Source organism: Lissotriton helveticus, chromosome 2_1 (assembly GCF_964261635.1).
Source record: "Lissotriton helveticus chromosome 2_1, aLisHel1.1, whole genome shotgun sequence".
NCBI classification, from domain to species: domain Eukaryota; kingdom Metazoa; phylum Chordata; class Amphibia; order Caudata; family Salamandridae; genus Lissotriton; species Lissotriton helveticus.
This window is the reverse complement of record NC_136059.1, coordinates 1,235,799,724-1,235,820,042: the sequence shown is the minus strand read 5'-3', so window position 1 is coordinate 1,235,820,042 and position 20,319 is coordinate 1,235,799,724. Positions and strand designations below refer to the sequence as shown.

General features: G+C 49.6%; 1 protein-coding gene across 10 annotated transcripts in view; it reads left to right on the top strand.

Moving 5' to 3' along the window:
* LOC144818585 (uncharacterized) overlaps nucleotides 1-20,319 on the top strand; it is a 285,727-nt gene that overhangs the window by 198,278 nt on the left and 67,130 nt on the right. For all 10 annotated transcript variants that reach the window (XM_078676128.1, XM_078676129.1, XM_078676130.1 and 7 more), the window contains one exon: nucleotides 13,572-13,598. In XM_078676128.1, coding sequence (XP_078532254.1) covers nucleotides 13,572-13,598 — 27 coding nt within the window. The remainder of the gene's footprint in view (nucleotides 1-13,571; nucleotides 13,599-20,319) is intronic.

The following is a 20,319-nucleotide window of genomic DNA, read 5'->3' as shown; positions in this document are numbered from 1 at the left end:
AGTTTCCGTCACAGTCTAGCCTTTACGTCTCCATGTAAGAGAAATACTGTATTTATGGTCATTTAATATTCCTCAACACACACTACATGTAGAATAATGCATGCACCAGTCTTAGAATCTGTTAGCCTTTACCCTGATAACTTTTGGATTCTATCAGCATGTTCTCTAAACATCAGATACTAGATAGTGTTTAGGTACATGTCGCTCTGACTCTCCAGACTTCAGTCTCTGCTTCTAGCGCAGAAGTCATAGCCCCCAGTTTCTCCCTAGGAACACAGTCTTGGACCGAACCACGTGCACCAAAAGCCGAGGATAAGAACGCAGTTGCCCTTACTCAGGGCTTTAAGTGGTATAAAAAAACTGGAGGCTTCTCTCATAAGGGGTGTGGCTGATTTCATGAAGAACGTGGCCTAAAACACTTAAGCTAAAAATCTTCACTTAGTTTAGTGGGCTGCCCTGAATGGTATCTTGCTGCTTCTGTCCATTCATCCAGATATATAACACAAGTAACATTACACCTACAGCAAGACAGGACTATTAGATTTGTCAAGGGTTGAAAATGACATAAGATAAATAAGAAACATCTATGACTATGTTGTATATCATTTTGAAAATGTTTGTTTTTCTGCACGAGGTTGAGGTGTAAGGACAGAGCTGGCGACTTTCGAGCTGAGAAAGCAGGTTCGAGCCTCACCTCGGCTCATCATTCTGTGGTTCAAAACATATATATGCCCTTGTGTGGTGGAGCTCATGTAAAGCGCTACAAATTTGCGCTGTATAAAACTGAAAAACTAGTTGCTTTCAAATTACATCAAAAACAGTGACGGCTGCAGATTTAAGGTTTTTTTTCACCCGGAGAGTAAACACGGAGAGCCCGATATGGACCAGTTTTGGGAACTGCTTTTAAGAACTATTGGTGCAGCGCACAACCCAGACCCAGCCCACTTTAAGCCCTGCCCTTACTCTTCTTCCAGGGGCTCCTCCTGAGCAATGCAGCTAAGGATGAGAGAGTGGCCTTAACTGGTAAGAGCATCACCACCCATCATTTGCTCTATCACAATAGGGCCCTAGTGACATCAGTCAGGCCCCTAAGTTGCCTGATGCTGGAGACATTGATGGGGCTGGCAAAGATCTACAGCTCAAAAGTAGGCGTCTCTCTGAATCTGGCTCTGATCCTGTGGCCGGCAGCCATTGAAGCCCTCTGTGTTGCTGAGAGAGCCGCAGCAGAGTAACCTAAGTGTGGCTGGCCCTGCCAGTTCCCCTGGCTTTCACTGAGGCCTGAGCGCTTTAGGTTACTTACTGTGCCACAACATGTTTCTAATTTACTGTTAGCTGCTCAGCCTTAAAAGGCAAGAGCATCTCCATCTGTCATTTGCTGCATCACAATAGGGCCCTAGTGACATCAATCCGGCCCCTAAGCTGTCAAATGCTTGAACTAGTGGCATTCAAGCTGAGGCCTGAGCGCATTAGGTAAGTGAAGCAGCAGTCTGGGTGGTGAAGAGATGATGCGTGCCTGGAAAGGGTTGTACCTACCTCTGGTTCTCTTCAAGGGGGGATGTCTGGCATTGGGGATTTGGGGGCTTTTGCCTGCCTTGAAGTTTGAGGGAGACGGTTGCCTTCATGTGGAGCTTGGAGGGGGTAATGGCATTGCCCTTGTTAACTCATGCCTCTCCAGTGTAACTAGGGAACTGCTGGAAGGCAGAATCTGTTTCTGAGAGTCAGTTAGGAGATCTTAGTAGGTTATTTCAAAGAAGGTTAATGTGGGAACATTCCAGCCCTGGATAAACCCTGAAATATGTTGTTGTGTTGTAACTATTTCAAACCCCCCCAGTCTTTTTCTTCTCTAACTACTCCTGCAAAACATGTCAGAATGATTCCGTATAACTCTCTAACAGTCTCACTTACTGTACCACAACATGCCTGTAATTTACTGTTAGGTGCTCTGCTGTGCCATGGGTTCATGGAGGTAGCTGGGGCAGGGTGAGGTGATCGTTTGTGATGGCTGCTTTAAGGGGTAACACCTGATTGTTGAATGGTGGGTATAGTCATGGCCACTGGAATTACATCGTACCAAAGACTACATGACAGGGCCAGATTCCACTCTGCCATTTTTTTGACGGGCTCCGTCTGAGCCGTGAGCGCTGCATCCAGCTCCATATCCACCAGTCCCTGGGCTGCACGCGACGCCGGAGGAGATTGACGCCTTTCTCGTGGCCATGAGGTCGCTCTCTCCTCCATCGGACTCCGCCGAGTTGCCTCCGGGTCCCGCGGCTCCGTCTGGGGGCCCGAGAGGGCAGGCGGCTCCGGCCTGTCTGGTGCTTCGGCCCCGGCGCCGTCGACGACTCCGGTCCCAACGGCGCAGTGCCCCTCTGGATCCGTGCCGACGCCGGTCGACCTTCTGACCTCTCCGCTGGCGCCGGCACCAATGGTGTCGCCCCCGGCGCCATCCCCGGACGGCTCCGTCCCCGGTCCCACCCCCGGTCCGGATCCGGCATCGGATTCGACGCCGATAGGTGAGCCATTCACCGATGATCTGGTTCCATCTTTTGACCCTGACTACCAGGAGATGGAAGACGAGGAGGACTGGGAGGGGTCTGAGGACCCTCTGCAGTGCCAGTTGCCACAGGACTTGGCAGATGAGTTGGGGGAGGCCAGTGGTCTGGACACTTACCCAACACTGGATTTGTCTCCCCTCCTACCGTGGCTACGGAGGAGGGGGCTGCTTACAGCGTGGTGTTGACAAGGGCAGCCAAGGCCTTACATCTTGAGCTCCCTGTCGCGGCTGTGAGAACTAACCTCTCACTGAGGTGCTCAAACCGCAGGCAAGCTCCTCGGAGCCTCTACTGCTGTTCAACGAAGCCCTCATTGACGTTCTGTTGGGCACCTGGTCCAAGCCCTCTACAGGCCTTCCTCAAGATAGGAACGTGACCCGACGCCACTGCCCGGCTCCGGGCAACCCCAGCTTCCTGTCCGTTCACCCCACCCCGAGAGCCTGGTGATCCAGGCCTCTACCTCCCAGACCGCATTCCTGACCGCTCCCCCGGATCGGGAATCCAAAAGGTACGACCAGTTTGGGAAGAAACTGTTCTCGTCCCTGAGCTTGGGGCTGCGGTCTGTCAACACTGCTTGCCTTTTGGGCCCTTACACCCACTCTCTGTGGGATATGGTTGCGGACGTGATGACCCAGTGTCCGGAGGAGGCCCGGACATGGCTCACCCAAGCCGTAGCGGAGGGGCGAGACGCAGCACGATATTCCATCCGGTGTGGACTTGACACCACGGAGTCGCTAGGTAGAGCGATTCCTACGACGGTGGCTGTTCGACGCCACGCCTGGCTGCGGTCCGCCAACTTTTCAGGTGATGTCCAGGCCACGTTAATGGACATGCCCTACGATGGCCGTCGGCTCTTTGGCGACAAAGCGATAGCGCGCTGGAACGTTTTAAGGACTCCAGGGCTACGGCCAAGTCCTTGGACCTCGGCCAACGCCAGCAGACTTCCGCATTTCGCCCTTTCATGGCCAAGGAAGGGACACCCCCTCACGTCCAGCCAGCCACAGGCGGCAGAACCAACAGCAACGCGGACGTGATAACCGCTGTGGCGGTGCTGGGGGACAACGGCCGGGTCAGTCCACATCCGCTCCCGCAGCATCTGCCTCAAAGCCTTCCTAGTCCGAGCTTTCATTCCCATACAACGCCAGTGGGGGGCAGGGTTCGCCATCACCTCCTCCACTGGCGTACCATCACGTTGGACAGGTGGGTGCTGCAAATCGTCCGAAGTAGCTACTCCCTCCCTTTTGAGGCGACCCCTCCAGCCATGCCACCGCAGTACCACCGCGTGTCTGGGGATCACTTGCAACTTCTGCAAAAGGCAGTTACGGCCCTCTTGGCCAAGGAGGCCATCAAGCGCGTTCCTGGGCCAGAAGTAGGGTGTGGTTGTTACTCCCACTTCTGTAGTATGGGATCTCTGAGTATAGTCATAATCTAGTGAATACTCCCGCCCATGTGCGTTGACCACGGAGCAATCAAAAATAATCTCTTAAGTCGTCAAAAAATGCAGACCTGCACAGACACTTAAGAGAGAATTTAAAGACAGATAATGCAGCCTATATCCAAAGGCTACACTGTCCAGTACTTCAACTAGAAATTCCACCAACAACCCACAAACAGCACAGCCTGTCCAGTTTTCTCCACAGAGAAAAACTTTCCTTTACCAGCAAAAGCCTATGGAATGATAAAGAGGAAGGAGTGTACATACATGCCCCATAGGCTGCCATTATGTGGCTCAGAACAGGATACAGTGCCTTTAATAGAACTTTCCAGAACTCTCTCAGTATCCCAGAAAGCACAGCAGGTCCCTTTTACTTTCAGTTCTTTTTTCCGGCTCCTGCAAGCAGGACCCTGGAGCATTGAGCTCTCCCTTTTAAGGGTTTATTTAGAGAATTTTTCATTTTTCAAGTGTTTGAGTGCTTTCATTTGAAGTACTTTGGTGTTTTCTTCCTTGTGTGTGTCTTTGAGCACTCTCTTATTTGTCAAAATGCCTGCTTTGTTTGACAAATGCCCAGAGTGTTCGAGGAAGAAGGCCAAGTCGAACCCACACGAGGTGTGCATCGTCTGCCTTCCCATATCTCATGTCCCGGAGGAGTGTGACATTTGACAGAACTTCTCCACCAGGACCCTGAGAGAGAGGATGAAGATCAGGCTCCAAGGCCTGGAAGAGAGAAGACTGAAGGCACAAGGTGGGTCTGGGCATACTCCATCTGCCCATGCTGAGGCCTCTGGGGGGCTCCCCAGGGGCAGGAAGACCAGCAAACGTCCCCATTCTCCGCCGGCGTCGATAGCATCGACGACGGTGTAGAGAGGGAGGACAGCAGTCTGTTCCCCGTCTCCCCAGGGCTCTGGGTCGAAGACGCGTGGTCGTTCGACGTCGAGGAGACGCTCGGCGTCCAGAAGGCGTTCGCCGTCGAGGAGAAGGCGTTCGACGTCAAGGAGGAGACGTTCGACGTCGAGAGGACGACGGTCGTCATCGAGGAGGAGACGTTCGACGTCCAGGCGAGACTCAACGTCGAGACGATGGCGCAGGTCGACATCGAGACGGCGTTCATCGACGTCGAGACGTCGTTCTTTGACGCCTAAGAAGCGCAGAAGGAGTTCTGGCGCCAGGAGTCCCTCTGGGTCCGCTGGGGTGCACCGGCGACGTTCGCCGATAGGAGACACTGCCTCTCCATCGCCTCCGCCTAGGAAGAAGAGGGTGTCACCTGGCTCGGTGTACTCTGAGGTATATACACCTCCTAAGCCGAGGTCGCCTTCCCCTCCTCCTCCCTTGCCCAAGGAACCTCCGCCGCGGACTCCCACTCCGCCTCCGCTTCCACCACTGCCTCCTCCTCATTCTCATCCTCTGCTTCCACCTTATGGACCGCCTACGGTTCCGCCAAGGACGGCTTCACTACCACGGTACCCAACGCTGCCTAAGGGGACTCCTCAGCCGAGGCTCCCGGTCAGGCCGCAGTCGCCTACTCCTTTGAGACCTGTGGAGCGTCCGAAGCCGAGGAGATCGCGCTCTCGCTCCGACCGGAGGGAGAGATCGCGGCGTCGTCACCGGTCGTCGACGAGATCAAGGCGATGCCACAGGAGGCGCAGATCGAGATCCCACACAAACTCTTCTGGGGCCAGGGACTACCCGCCGACTTTGTCGGAATCCCCTGGGACGAGGGTGTCGCCAGTTGACGACATCGTCTCATTCCAAGATGTCCTGCTGATGGGTGTGGCTAAGTTGGGCATCACGGTGACGGTACCCACGCCCATGACGTCCGTGATTTTCGAGACACTACATAAAAAGCACCTGTCTCGGCCGTTGCTGCCTCTAGTACCAGGATTGGTAGAGCCCGCCAAGGAGTTGTTTCTCACTCCGGCGGTGACGAAGGTGTCTCCCTCCAGGCTCTTTAAGAAGTACCGGGCGCCGGATTCTGACCCGGCTTTTCTCAGGATGGATCCGACACCAGACTCGGCCATAGTGACGGCGGCTAGGAAGCAGCATGCCACCACCCCACCGTCTACAGTGCCTCCTGATAAGGAGAGCCGCTGGTTAGACTCGGCAGGCAGGAAGGTCTGTGGGACGGGGTCTACTGCAATGAAGGCTGCAAGTGCCGCGGCTTTGATAGGGCGATACGATCGAGCCCTATGGGAGTCCCTTCAGCAATTCGCTGAGCTCCTTCCTCGAGAGAAGAGGACTTTCAGGAGATTCTGCATGAGGGGCTGTTGGTGTCGAACCAAGTCATCAGCGCGGCTGCTGATGTGTCTCTTCTGGCGGCGCATGGGTACTGCCATGGTGTCAACCAACGGCGCCACGCTTGGCTTCCCTTACATCCCTCAAGCCAGAGGCTCAACAACGGGTGGCCAACCTGCCTTTCTCGGGGTAAACCCTGTTTGGCAAGCATGCGGACGACGAGATGGCCCGCATGAAAGTAGAGGCTGAGACCTTGACGGCTGTCGGGTTGGAGAAGCCCAAGGAAAAGAAGACCTACCGCCCGTTCCAGAGACGGTTCGGGGCACATGGCAGAGGACGAGGGCAGGCTTTGGGACAGCAGCAACAACAGCAGCAGCAGTTCCGGAGGCCCTTCCAGAAGCGCCAGAAGGGCAGAGGCGGCCAACAGTCCGCAGCGGTGAACAAAGGCCCCGCTGGGTCTAGGCCCTGAGCGGTTACTTCCCCTGCATCCGTTACCCACTCCGGTGGGGGGAAGCGTTCAATTTTTTCTGGCAGAGTGGAGAAAAATTACTCTGGACAAGTGGGTGCTGAATATTGTTTGCAATGGATACAGTCTTCGGTTCACCAGCCCGCCTCCAGCAATTCCACCGGTCAGCTCGCAGTTTCAGCTGCGCGAGCTCCAGGGGGAGGCCGATACCCTGTTAAGGAAAAGGGCGATAGAAGACGTACCTCTGTCTCAAAGGGGAAGAGGTCTGTACTCCCAGTTCTTTCTAGTTCGCAAGAAGGACAAGAACGAGTTCAGGCCCATTCTGGATTTGCGACAACCAAACAAGTGGATTCGCAGAGAGAAATTTCGCATGCTGTTGTTGCATCAGATTTATCCTCAGCTGCAACAGGGAGACTTGCTATGTGCTATAGACCTACAGGATGCGTACTTCCATGTGCCCATTGCACACAAACACAGGAAGTTCCTGCGATTCCAAGTCGGCGCCAATCATTATCAGTACACAGTACTGCCATTTGGGCTGAAGTCTGCGCCCAGAATATTCTCGAAATGCATGGCAGTGGTAGCTGCACACCTGAGGAAGAACAAGGTGTTTGTCTACCGTACCTGGACGATTGGTTGATCAAGGCCTTCTCCTTCTCGGAAGCTCAAGCGCACTTCCAGAAGGCGTGCGTTCTCTTGAACAAGCTGGGGTTGCACATCAACATGTCCAAGTCTGTCCCGACTCCGGTCCAGTGCATACAGTACTTGGGAGCCTCCATCAATACGCTGTCAGCAAGCGTGTCTCCTTCAGAGGAGAGACGATTATCACTCCTTCGGAAGGCTCAGGCTCTTATGACCACTCCATCTACAACAGTGAGGACGGTGTCTTCTCTACTGGGGTCGATGACCTCTTGTATCTTCCTCACGCCACACGCACGGCTGCACATGAGACCATTGCAGGAGTGCTTGGAGGATCAGTGGGATCAGAGAAAAGGGTCTTGGGACGACAAGATACGACTGTCTCTGCATGCTCTTCAGTCTCTGAAGTGGTGGTGTTCAGCGGAGAATCTCCTCAGAGGGGTTCCCTTCCACAAGGACATTCCCACACAGACTATCGTGACGGATGCATCTCTCCACGGCTGGGGGGTGCATTCCAAAGACTTACAGATGCAAGGAACGTGGTCCCCGACGGAGTCCACGTATCACATCAATTTCCTGGAACTCAGAGCTGTTCACTTGGCACGGAAGGCCTTTCATCCGTCCTTCCAGACCAACTCTCTGCTTGTACAGACGGACAATACGACCACGATGTATTACCTCAACAAGCAGGGGGGCTCGAGATCGCGCACTCTGTCGTAGGAGGTGCAGGCAATCTGGCGCTGGCTTCTAGCCAGAGGACTGACGATAACGGCTACCCATCTACCAGGTATGCAGAATGTTCAGGCGGACGCACTGAGCAGACTGATTCAGGAAAACCACGAATGGGTCATAAACGACGAAGTACTAGGAGAAGTCTTCGCATGGTGGGGGACTCCAGATGTAGATCTGTTTGCCACCGCCGAAAACAGCAAATGCCGAGACTTCGCCTCCAGGTACTACCAGCAGGGGATGCTGGGGAATGCGCTATGGATCGACTGGTCAAACAGCTTTCTGTACTCTTTTCCACCCATTCCCCTGATTCTGGCGGTGCTCATCAAGCTGTCCCAGTCCAGGGCGCGGATGATCCGGATTGCCCCGGAATGGCCCAGGCAATGGTGGGGCACGGACCTGCTTCACCGGTCTCTCCTTCCTCACATACGGCTGCCGTGCCAGCCGGACCTTTTCACGAAGTTCGGGGGGCAGATGGTGCACCCCAACCTCTCGTCTTTGAGTTTGGCAGCATGGCTCCTGAAATAGTGCAATATGGTCATTTGAATCTACCAGAAGATTGTATGGACATACTGAAGGAGGCTAAGCGACCTTCCACTAGGACTTCCTATGCTTACAAGTGGAAGAGATTCTGCATCTGGTGCAAGTCCAAGAACTATGATCCAACGACATGTAAGGAAGATGTCATCCTTCCGTATCTTCTACATTTGGCGCAGTCTGGCCTTAATTTCCATTCCATTAAGGTTCATCTCGCAGCGCTGACTGCCTACAGGAAATGCCCTTCACAGACTTCCTTCTTCCAGATCCCTGTGATCAAGGACTTTTTGGAAGGCTTGAAGAAAGTGTTCCCCCCTATCCGGCTTCCTTTGCCTTCATGGGAATTGAATGTGGTGCTGTCCAGATTGATGAAATAGCCTTTTGAACCTATTCATAAGGCTTCGTTGCAGCACCTGTCCTGGAAGGCGGCGTTCCTCGTGGCCATCACATCGGCCCGCAGGGTGAGTGAAATTCAGGCGTTATGTTGCCAAGAACCCTATACTGTATTTCAGGCTGCTAAGGTTGTTATGCGTACTCACCCTAAATTTCTTCCAAAGGTTATCTCTGATTTCCATTTTAACCAGACCATAACTTTACCTACGTTTTTTCAGAATCCTTCATCTCCAGCGGAAAGGTCTCTGCATTCCCTGGATGTTAGGAGGGTGTTGAAATTTTATCTGGATAAAACCAAAGATATTCGTAGGTAAGACCAATTGTTTATCAATTATGGATCAGTCAGGACAGGTCTTGCTACCTCAAAACAGTCCATCTCGAGGTGGATTGTGTCCTGTATACAATTGTGTTACAAGAAGGCTAATAAGACCTTAGGGGGTAAACCTAAGGCTCATTCCACCAGGGGCAAAGCTGCCACGACTGCTTTGCTACGTAATGTGCCAATTGCAGAAAACTTGGAAGTCGGTCCATACCTTTGCTAAGCATTACTGTCTGGACACTGATGCCAGGACAGACGCTCAGGTTGGGCAGGCTTCGCTGCGAAATCTTTTCGCACAGTAGTGGTGTTATTTCTCTTCTCTCCACTGCTGCTTTGGTGTGGGGATGGGCTTGCCATTCTATTCACTAGATTATGACTATACACAGAGATCCCCTTTTACAGAAGGAGTAGTTTCTGTCCTGTAACTCCAGTTCTGTAGTAGGGGTATCTCTGTTATAGTCATAAGCGCCCGCCCTCCTCCCCGGTGGAGAAAGATATTCATGTAAGGAATGCTACAGGTCTGGCGTGTTACGCCTTCAAAAAGAACTGAAAGTAAAAGGGACCTGCTGTGCATTCTGGGATACTGGGAGAGTTCTGGAAAGTTCTCTTAAAGGCACAGTATCCTGTTCTGAGCCACATAATGGCAGCCTATGGGGCTTGTCTGTCCACTCCTTCATCTCTATCATTCCAGAGGCTTTTGCTGGTAAAGGAAAGTTTTTCTCTGTGGAGAAAACTGGACAGGCTGTGCTGTTTGTGGGTTTTTGGTGGAATTTCTAGTTGAAGTACTGGACAGTGTAGCCTGTGGATATAGGCTGCATTATCTGTCTTTAAATTCTCTCTTGAGTGTCTGTGCAGGTCTGCATTTTTTGAAGACTTAAGAGAATATTTTTGATTGCTCCGGGGTCCCGCACATGGGGGCGGGACTATTCACTAGATTATGACTATAACAGAGATACCCCTACTACAGAACTTGAGGTACAGGACAGAAACTACTCCTACTTTCTGGTTCCCAAGAAAGGCAAAGGGGGCCTTTGCCCTATCTTGGACCTCCGGAACGTCAACGGCTTCCTCCGGAAGGAGAAGTTCAAGATGCTGACTTTGGCTCAGGTCTTAGCTGCCCTAGACCCTAGAGATTGGATGGTAGCGTTGGACTTGCAGGACGCGTATTCTCACATGCCTGTCTTGCCTGCCCACTGGCGCTACCTGCGGTTCACGGTAGGCCACGAGCACTTTCAGTTTACGGTGCTCCCCTTCGGCCTTAACCAGCACCCCTCGGGTGTTCACGAAAGTGATGGCGGTGGTCGCAGCTCATCTGCGCATATTAGGAGTTTCAGTCTTCCCCTATCTCGACGACTGGTTGTTGAACCAGAGCACGTAGTTGTGACGGACGCGTCCCTCCTGGGTTGGGGGGTCACATGGGAGAGGCGGAGATCAGAGGCCTCTGGTCTCCAGCGGAGTCCCGGCTCCACATCAACCTTCTGGAGCTGTGGGCAATCCAGCTTGCGCTGAAAGCCTTCCTTCGTTCTGTCCGGGTAAGTGTAGTGCAGGTGTTCATGCTCAACACCACCGCCATGTGGTACTGCAACAAACAGGGCGTGGTGGGGTTGTGGACTCTTTGCCAGGAGGCTCTGCTCCTCTGGCAATGGCTAGAACACCAGGGCGTCACTCTGGTGGTTCAACACCTTGCAGGTTCCCCGAATGCCAGGGCGGACGAACTCAGCTGTCGGTGCATGATGGATCACAAATGGCGTCTGAACTATGACGTGGCGCAAGGTCTCTTTAAAGCAGTGGGCAGAGCCTTGGTTAGATCTATTCGCCACAGAAGAGAATGCGCAATGTCATCAGTTCTGCACGTTGGAATTTCCAAGGCGCCACTCGCTCAGAGACGCTTTTCGTCGTGAGTGGAGCTGCGTTCTGTTGTATGCCTTTCCGCCTATACCACTTCTGCACAGAGTGCTGAAGAAGATCAGGCGCGACCGGGTCCAAGTCATCCTTGTGGCTCTGGACTGGGCTCCAAGGTACTGGTATCCCGAGCTACTCAGCATGTCAGTCGATCCCCCGATTCGTCTGCCTCTTCAGGAGGACCTTCTGTCGCAGCAGCAGGGGAAGGTCCTCCACCCGAACCTGTCCAGTCTCCACCTCCATGCGTGGAGATTTAATGGTGACAGTTGAGGCCATTAGACTTGCCTCCTGAAGTCTGTGATGTGATTCTGGCAGCTAGGCGTCCCTCCACAAAATCAGTATACGCCTGCAGGTGGAACAAATTTGTGGCATGGTGCACAGCAAAGGCTGAGGATCCCCTTTCTGCCCCCCTTTCAGAGGTTCTCCTCTTCCTTCTTTCTCTTGCCCAGCAGGGCTCTTCTCTGGGCACTGTTAAAGGCTACCTCTCTGCCATTTCAGCCTTCTTAAGGCTTCCTGATCAGCCTTCTCTTTTCAAGTCCCCTGTTGTAAATAGATTCTTGAAAGTCATCACACACATGTTCCCTCCTGTTCCTTTCGTTATGCCTCAGTGGAACTTGAACCTTGTTCTGACCTATTTGATGTGCGCTCCTTTCGAACAACTTCACAATTGCCCTCTTTGTCTTCTAACTCTTAAGACTGCATTCCTGGTTGCCATCACCTCTGCCAGGAGAGTGAGTGAGCTCCAGGCTCTTTCTTCTAAACCTCCTTTCCTTTCTGTCCATCCTGCCCAAGGTAGTCACAGCCTTCCACATCGGCTAGTCCATCACCTTGCCCATCCTCTTTCTGCCTCCGCATCCCTCGAAAGAGGAAGAGAGGCTCCACCATCTGGACCCAAAACGTGCGCTCTCATTATATCTGAACCGCACACGCCAGTTCCGGGTGGACGACCAGCTCTTTGATGGTTACGTGGGCGCTAAGAAGGGACGTGCGGTACACAAACAAACCGTTTCTCGATTGGTCATTTTGTGCATAAAGGCTTGTTATTCACTGGCTAAAAATGAGCCTCCTGTGGGGCTGCATGCCCATTCCACTCTGGCCACAGCGGCTACTACTGCCCTGGGTTGGGGAGTCCCCTTGCAGGACATCTGTCAGGCAGCTACGTAGGCCTCGCTGAACACGTTCGCTAGACACTACTGCCCGGACAGCCAAGTCCGGAGAGATGGCTTTTTCGGCCGTTCTGTTCTCCAGGACTTTCTGTTGTGATCATTGGTTCGCAGACCCACCACCAGGGTTGGTATTGCTAGGGTATCTATTCTAAGGTAAGGAATGTAACACTAACCTGTTTCTTTCAGATGCACAAGTTACTTACCTTCGGTAACGATATAGCTGTGAGAAACAGTAATTAGTGTTAGATTCCTTACCGCCCCATCCATCCTCCCTGTTCTGCGAACCGATATCTAGGGTTAAGATTCATCCCTTTGAGGGCCCTAGTTTCATGGCACCAGTGTCGGTTTTTATCATGGCTCTGCGTTCCTGGAAAAGCTGTGTATAAGAACTGACGTCAGCGCGCGAGGGCGGCATCTAACTACTCTGACAACGTCATCCCAGCGCGAACGATGCTGACGACAGACGCGGATCCGCAGACGACACCTACCGACGCGCAGGGATACTGCTACGCAAAACATTCCGGATCCAGTCTGACGCCTGGGGATATTCTAAAGTAAGGAATCTAACACTAACTACTGTTTCTTACAGATATATCGTTACCAAAGGTAAGTAACTTGTGCTTCAGGGCCAGATGCCACTCTGCCATTTTTCTGACTGGTGTCAAGTACCTGAACGCTGAACTGGAACGAGACGCAGGAGCAGATGACTATTCCACTATCCCCAACTCCGCTGCCAAGAACCCAAGGCTCCTGAGCAGCAAAGAGGGGGAAAAGGGGAGTGGGATGAAAAGAGAGACTGCACTGCTTCACTCTGAGGCGCTGGTCCTAATGATTATCTCGGGCCAGGTCCTGAGTAGATATTCTGTTGATACCTATAACCATTAAATACTGTAACAACTAAACACACTTTCTCTATTGTACTCTACCAATGATCTTTCACCTAAATACCTGTCTGCCTGCAGTGGCTTGCTCCTCTCTAGTATTCTCAGGAAGATGTGGATACTCTACTCCTTCCTAAGTTATGCTACTCTGGATACTCCTACAATACAAAACATAGTTATAAATGTTTCTAATGCTGAATTCTGTTATTACTACTCGTCACAATCCCTTTTACCTGTATGTCAGTTTAATAGTGAGAATATATATAAATACATTTTGTAAGGAAAATGTAGTAACTTCTTCTCTTCTTCTTTTGCAGGAATTGCTGTTTCTACTCTTTTGGTTGGTAAGTATAATTATATGCAAACATATATATATTTATTACAATTATCACATTTACTTGCATGTATTGTCTCTTACATTTGCTTCTTGTAACTACTAAACTTCTAATTGCGACAGTTCCAAATGAGGCTTAGTATCTCCTGCTGAAGTGTCAATTGTTGTCCTAAAGTCTATCTCTGTGTCTCTAGTGCAATGGTATTCTTATGCTCAAAAATGCATCAGGGTCTCTGGAGAAAGACCTTCAAATGAGGGGACTTGAATTAAATTACAAGGCTTACTTATTGTTCTGCTGGAGTCCCCATTACCTCTCTCATGGAAGAACAGCTCGCCGAACTCTTCTTTAATTGCCTGGAATGCTGTATGTGAATGCGCGAAAACTCCTGCTCACCCAAAGTCTTCTAAGAAAGTACCGCTCGTACTTCTTAGAATTGAGCCCAAAAACTCGAACTTAAACGTAGAAAGAAACTCGCTAAATAATATTTTTGGCTCTGAAATCTCTTGTCACTAATGAGGAACTTCACAGGAATCTCTAGAAGCTGCAGCGGAAAATACTGCCTGCCTCCGTGGTAAAATCAGTTGAAGTGCACAGCACAATTAATTTGCGAGCGCGAAGACAGCTGAGGAGCGATTCTTGCAGAAACACTAGAACTCTGACCACTCACCAGTACAAAAACTGCGGTGGCCATCTTGGAATTTCCGCGATGCGAAATCAGAGAATAACTTTAGACACAAAGCGGCCTGCCTCACCGGAATTGATCTCCTAATTCTGGTGTACCGGCAACAGGGATTTTTGGAGCAAACAGCTTGCTTCTTGGCTCCAAACCAGTGATTCCTGACAGTACCTCCCACCAAGGTCCCCCTCTCAACTCCTCGAGCGAGGCTTATGTGGAAAAGTAAGATGGAATTCCTTCACTAATCTAGGGGCATGTACATTAGACTCAGGTTCCCAAGATTTCTGGACTGTAACCCTTCCAATCCCCTAGATAGTGCAACAAACCCTTCTTAATCTTAAAATCTAAGATTCGTTTCACTGCGAACTCTTCTTCTGAAAGAACCCTGAAGGGAGGGTGGAGGACCCAATGATCTCAAACCTGGTGGATTCATTCTGAGCAGGGAGACCTGAAACACCGGATGAATCTTTAACTTGGGAGGGAGTCGAATCTTTTCACAAACCGTGTTCACCATTCTCTCTACCCGGAAAGGACCCACAAAACGTGGCTGAAATTTGCGATTCCCTTTAAGTCGCATATTGCGAGTTGAGATCCAAACCATGTCTCCCGGCTCATAGATTGGATTTGGACGCCTCTTCTTATCAGCCTGCTTCTTGTAAGAGCCTTTAGCCTTGACTAGATTGTGGGTAGCTACCTGATAAGCTCTTTGTAGATCTACAACCACTGATTCTACTGCTGGGGAGTCACTTTCCTGCTTTCTTACCAACGTGTTTGGATGTCTACCCAAATTCAAATAGAAGGGGGAAAACCCAGTAGCGGAGTGTTCAGCGTTATTATAAGCAAACTCAGCCGCTCAGATTAAGTTTGCCCTATCCCCTTCATGATCCATCAAGAACAAGCGAAGATATTGCTACAATTCTTGATTTACTCTTTCTGTCTGTCCATCAGTCTCCGGATGTAAACTAGTGGACAAACGAGAGTCTGCATCCAATCTCTTTACAAATAACCGCCAGAAATGGGACACAAATTGGGACCGCCTATCCGAGATAACCACCTTGGGAATCCCATGAGCCTTTAATACATGCTGAATAAACAAGGCAGATAACCGTGTAGCATTAGAAATTGATTTCAAGGGCACAAAATGACTCATCTTTGAGAATTGGTCTACGACTACCCAAATTGTGGTAAATCCTTGAAAAGAGAGAAGATCTACAATGAAGTCCATGGAAATAGTATGCCACTGATAAGGAGCAGTGGGCAAAGGAAGTAATAACCCCTGAGGAGCTCTCCTCAAAGGTTTCCCCTTGATGCATTCCTCACAAGATGCCACATATTGTCCCACCTGAGCTTCCATTCCTGGCCACCAAAACTCTCGTTGAATCAGTTCCAAAGTCTTTTTGACTCCCTTATGGCCTGCCAACAATCCATTGTGAAAATGCTGCATTACCAATTGTTGTAGTTCTTCATTTGGAACAAAAAGATTTCCTTTAAAACAAGGTTTTCCAGCCTTTATAACTCTTTCACTTCCGCCTTTGACCCATTCGTCCAATTCCTTCTGAGTGAAAGACTTCATTAATTTATTCTCAAATTCAGGGTATAGAATGGTTCCAATGATCTTGTTGGTAGGTATGATCAATCCTTTCTCTTCCACCTTCTGTTCTTCACCAGAGCTAAGTCGGGATAATGCATCTGCTTAACCATTGGCTGCACCTGGCTTGTAGGTCAAAACAAAATTGTAATCCGCAAAAAATAATGACCATCTTAGCTGTCTGGGAGTAAGAGTACGAGCAGACTTTAAAAATTGAAGGTTACGATGATCCAAATGCTGTCACCAAATGTTTAGCCCCCAACAGGTAATGGCTCCATACTTGAAAACATCCTTGACTGCCAGCAATTCTTTATCTGCAATGGAATAATTGATCTCCGCTGCTGTTAGCTTTCGAGACCGAAAAGCTACTGGATGAAGTTGACCTGTGCTCACATTTCTCTGCGAAAGAATTCCCCCATGAGCCATATTAGAACCATCAGCTTCCACAAAAAAATGGTTCCTCTGGATTGGGATGTTGAAGCACTGGGGCGGTGGTGAAAATCTGCTTTAAATTCTGAAAGGCATCCTCCGTGTCTCCGCTCCATTCAAACTTAACCTTCTTCAGCAACCTAGTGAGCGGACTCAATTGTTCTGAGACATTGGAAATGAAACGCCGATAAAAATTAGCAAAAACAATAAAGCTTTGCACCTCCTTCGCACTTCCTGGAGACGGCCAATCCTGAATGGCCTTCACCTTAGCTTCATCCATGAAAACACCTTCCGGAGTCGGTACAAACCCCAAAAATTCCACCTGAGTCGAATGGAAAACGCATTTTTCGAATTTCAAAAACAACTGTTTTTCCAGCAACTTGCTGAGAACTGACCGCACAAGCTGAACATGTTCCTTCATGTTGGAAGAAAAGATGAGAATGTCGTTGATGTATACTACTGCAAACCAATCCAGAAATTCCTTTAAGACATCGTTTACAAAATGTTGGAATGCTGCGGGAGCGTTACACAGGGCAAAAGGCATGACTCGATATTCAAATAACCCCAATCTGGTCCGGAATGCAGTCTTCCACTCTTTTCCCTCAGCCATGCAAACCAGATGGTAAGCACCTCTCAAATCCAATTTCGTGTACATTCTCGCTCCCTTTACCTGATCTAGCAATTCAGAAATTAAAGGTAAAGGGTAACGATTCTTCTTTGTCACCAGATTTAACGCTCGATAATCGATTCACATTCTGAATTTGCCATCCTTCTTTGGAATGAAGAAAAGAGGAGAGGATACAGGCGACTGAGAAGGACGTATGAAACCATTGGCTAAATATTGTTCAATATACTCTTTAAGATGTTGATTCTCCACTTCAGAAAGGGCGTAAATTCTACTGCAAGGAAGCAAAGCCCCTGGTTCCAATTTGATTCAGCAATCGTATTCTCTGTGTGGAGGCAATTTCTGTGCTTCCTTTTCATCAAACACTGAAGACAAGTCGAAATATTCCTCAGGAATCTCATGTACTTCCACAGTACAAAGGGAACTGATATTATTCGCCAAATGCGTAGAGGAAGAGACACAAATCTCCTTGCCACACTATCCTTGGCAGTGCTCTTTACAAAAATCAGAATCCATAGTTGTCGATCTCTTGGCCATTTCATTTCATTAATCTTTATTTCAGCAATTGCCATAAAAGATAAACATAAAATTGCATACAGATACCAAGATCAGACATCCATGTTGCATCAAATAACGGAATAGCATACAAATAAAACAAGAGAATGTCCCAATACATAGCAACCTAAAGTGTAAAACAATCAGTAGATCAATACTGATTAATTATTTGGACAATCTATTTGAATAAAAAGCAACACAGTTCTATATGGAATTTAAATTCTAGTTAGAAAATGACCAATGCAAGAGGGTTGCACACTCGGTAGTACATGATCTGATCAAGGAAGGGGCATCCTAGAAATTAAAAGCCGTCTCTTATTCCATACTGCTTCAAGGAATTTGGCCATCGCAGAAACAGTTGCTTTTGAGAGATCAGTCTTGAGAATTCTAAAGGCCTCAGAGCATTTAACAAACCCTAGATTTTTGCAAAGTGGAATTATCCAGAACCTTCTAGCCGCACTGTGGGCGGGGCAGAAGAAGACTAAATGCAATTCGTCTTCAAGCCCACAATTGCAGCCAGGACAGTTTTCCGGGGTGTGGAACTTCCATTTACTTGTAAATGCTCTAAGCGGGAGAGTACCATACCGCCATTGGAAGTATAATTTTCTGGCCAGATTCGGAAAAATATCATCAAAGACTGATTCAAATTTGTAAAAGTCTTTCACCCCTAAAAAGGTGTTAACCAGAGAGTCTGGGCGTATACCCTGTATGTGGGATGCGAGATTACAAGCATAAAAGGTTACCACCAGGTGTTTACGGGACAAACCCTGGCAAGCCATTTCAGGGTCACTCCAAAGAGTAGGGAGACCCAGCCGGGCAAACTCATTTTTTAGATATTTAAACCACGGGATGTTCTCTATAGTAGGAAGAGCTAGAATTTCCTTCAATTCCTGCCTATAGTTGGCTAACTCAGGGGTAGACCATAGTCTCCTCCAAAAAGCTAGAGGCTTTACACCCACAACTTCATCCAAGGGTTTTAGGCCCAGATCCAACCTGAGAGGTAGAAGTGGGGTGCTGACTGGTAACTTTAAAATTGTCTAAGAAACTTGTTTTCAACTGTGACCAGCTCTTTCTTGCAGGTGTGTCCCCAAAGTTCACTGCCATAAAGAATCGCACCTCTGGCCTGGAGTCTATAAATCTCCAAAGGGGGGGCTATCGGTCTAATAGATGATTTGTTGGCATTAGCTAGCCTAATTATTCCCCCTGCTATTTGGGCCAATCTGAGCTGGGACTTGACTTGATGATCACCCCATTCCAGTTTGTCATTCAAAGTCACACCCAGATACTCAAAGGTAAAGACTCTTTCAAGCCTATTCAGGCCTATGGTGGGATTGGGGCGTGTTTTTTTGGGGGGATTGAAAATCATGTACTTAGTTTTCAGGGCATTTATTTCGAGACCGTGATCCTGACAAAATGCCTCAAAGCCCTCAAGAATACGCTGAATCCCCATTGGAGATTTCGACAGCAGGAGGGTGTCATCCGCAAACATGATTGCGGGCACCCTCCTGCCGCCGAGTCTTGGTGCATCTGTATTAGGGACATTATTTAGGTGATCCATTACCCCGTTGACAAAGAGGCAAAACAGGGTTGGTGCAAGAACACATCCCTGCCTTACCCCTCTGCCAACGGGAAATCTTTGTGAGAGGGTGCCCGACCTCCCGCACCTGACCTGTGCATAGTTGTCAGTATGCAAGCGAACAATGATGTCTAGCAGAGCAGGAGGGATACCAAGATCAGCGAGTACTGCCCATAATTTACTCCGCGGAACCAGATCAAAGGCTGCGCGGAGATCAACGAAAACGGTATACAACGTACCCCCCTCCACCCGCACCGTCTTCCGAAACAGAAGGGCCAGACGAAAGATTTGGTCCATCGTCGAGACCTTGCTCCTAAACCCTGCCTGGAATGTACTTAGAACAGAGTTATCCATCATCCATTCCTGCAGGCGGTCGAGTATCAGCCTCACAAAAGTTTTTTGTGCAACATCAATGAGGCTGATTGGCCTATAGTTGGCCGGGAGCAGAGGAGCGCCCTTCTTGAAAATAGGTACAATCTCTGCTCCCAGCCAAGTACTAGGGACCGCCATTCCCCCAAGAATAGCATTGAAAACTTCCAACAGATATGGGGTCCAGACCCTGGGTTGGTGCTTAAATAGGTCTCCCGGGATTTTATCTAACCCAGGGGCCTTACCCGAGGGCAGTTTAGATATTATGTTAAGGACCTCCCCCAAGGAAAATTGCAGTGTCACAGCACCCTCCACAATTTCAGTTTGCGCAATAGACCCGCCAGGAGGTAAATGGTATACGGGCGTCAAGTCATCTTGATGCTTATGCGGACCAGGGCTAACCTCTTCATAGAGGCTACGAAAGTGGTCCTCCCAGACTGAAGCAGCTATATTAGCCACCACAGCCTGGGTCGGCTCGGCAGACCCTGTTCTCACTATCTGCCAAAGTTTGCGGGCATCTCTAATCCGAAGAGTAGCCAGCATATTATCCCAGTTGGAATAGTCCCAATCCACCTTTGCATGATGGATAGCTTGCTTTAATTCCGCCCTTCTGGTCTTAATTAAATCTGTGTCCCTTGGATATTTCAATACAGCGAGGAGGTTGGCCTTTGCCTTCCTGCAAGCTGAATTGTACCAGGAGGGTCTTTGACCCCTGCGGATCCCCTTCCGCTCAATTGGATTTAAGAGTTCCACAAGGGTATCCACCAATTCCGTATGGAGGGTACCCAGCTTGAGGAAAACATTTTCTGTCGAGGAATGACTAATAAGGGCCCCGACACGTTCAAATATGGGGAGTATCTGAGCATACAGCTCGGAGATGTGGGCGGGATTATCCAAAAGCTTGGCCCACCT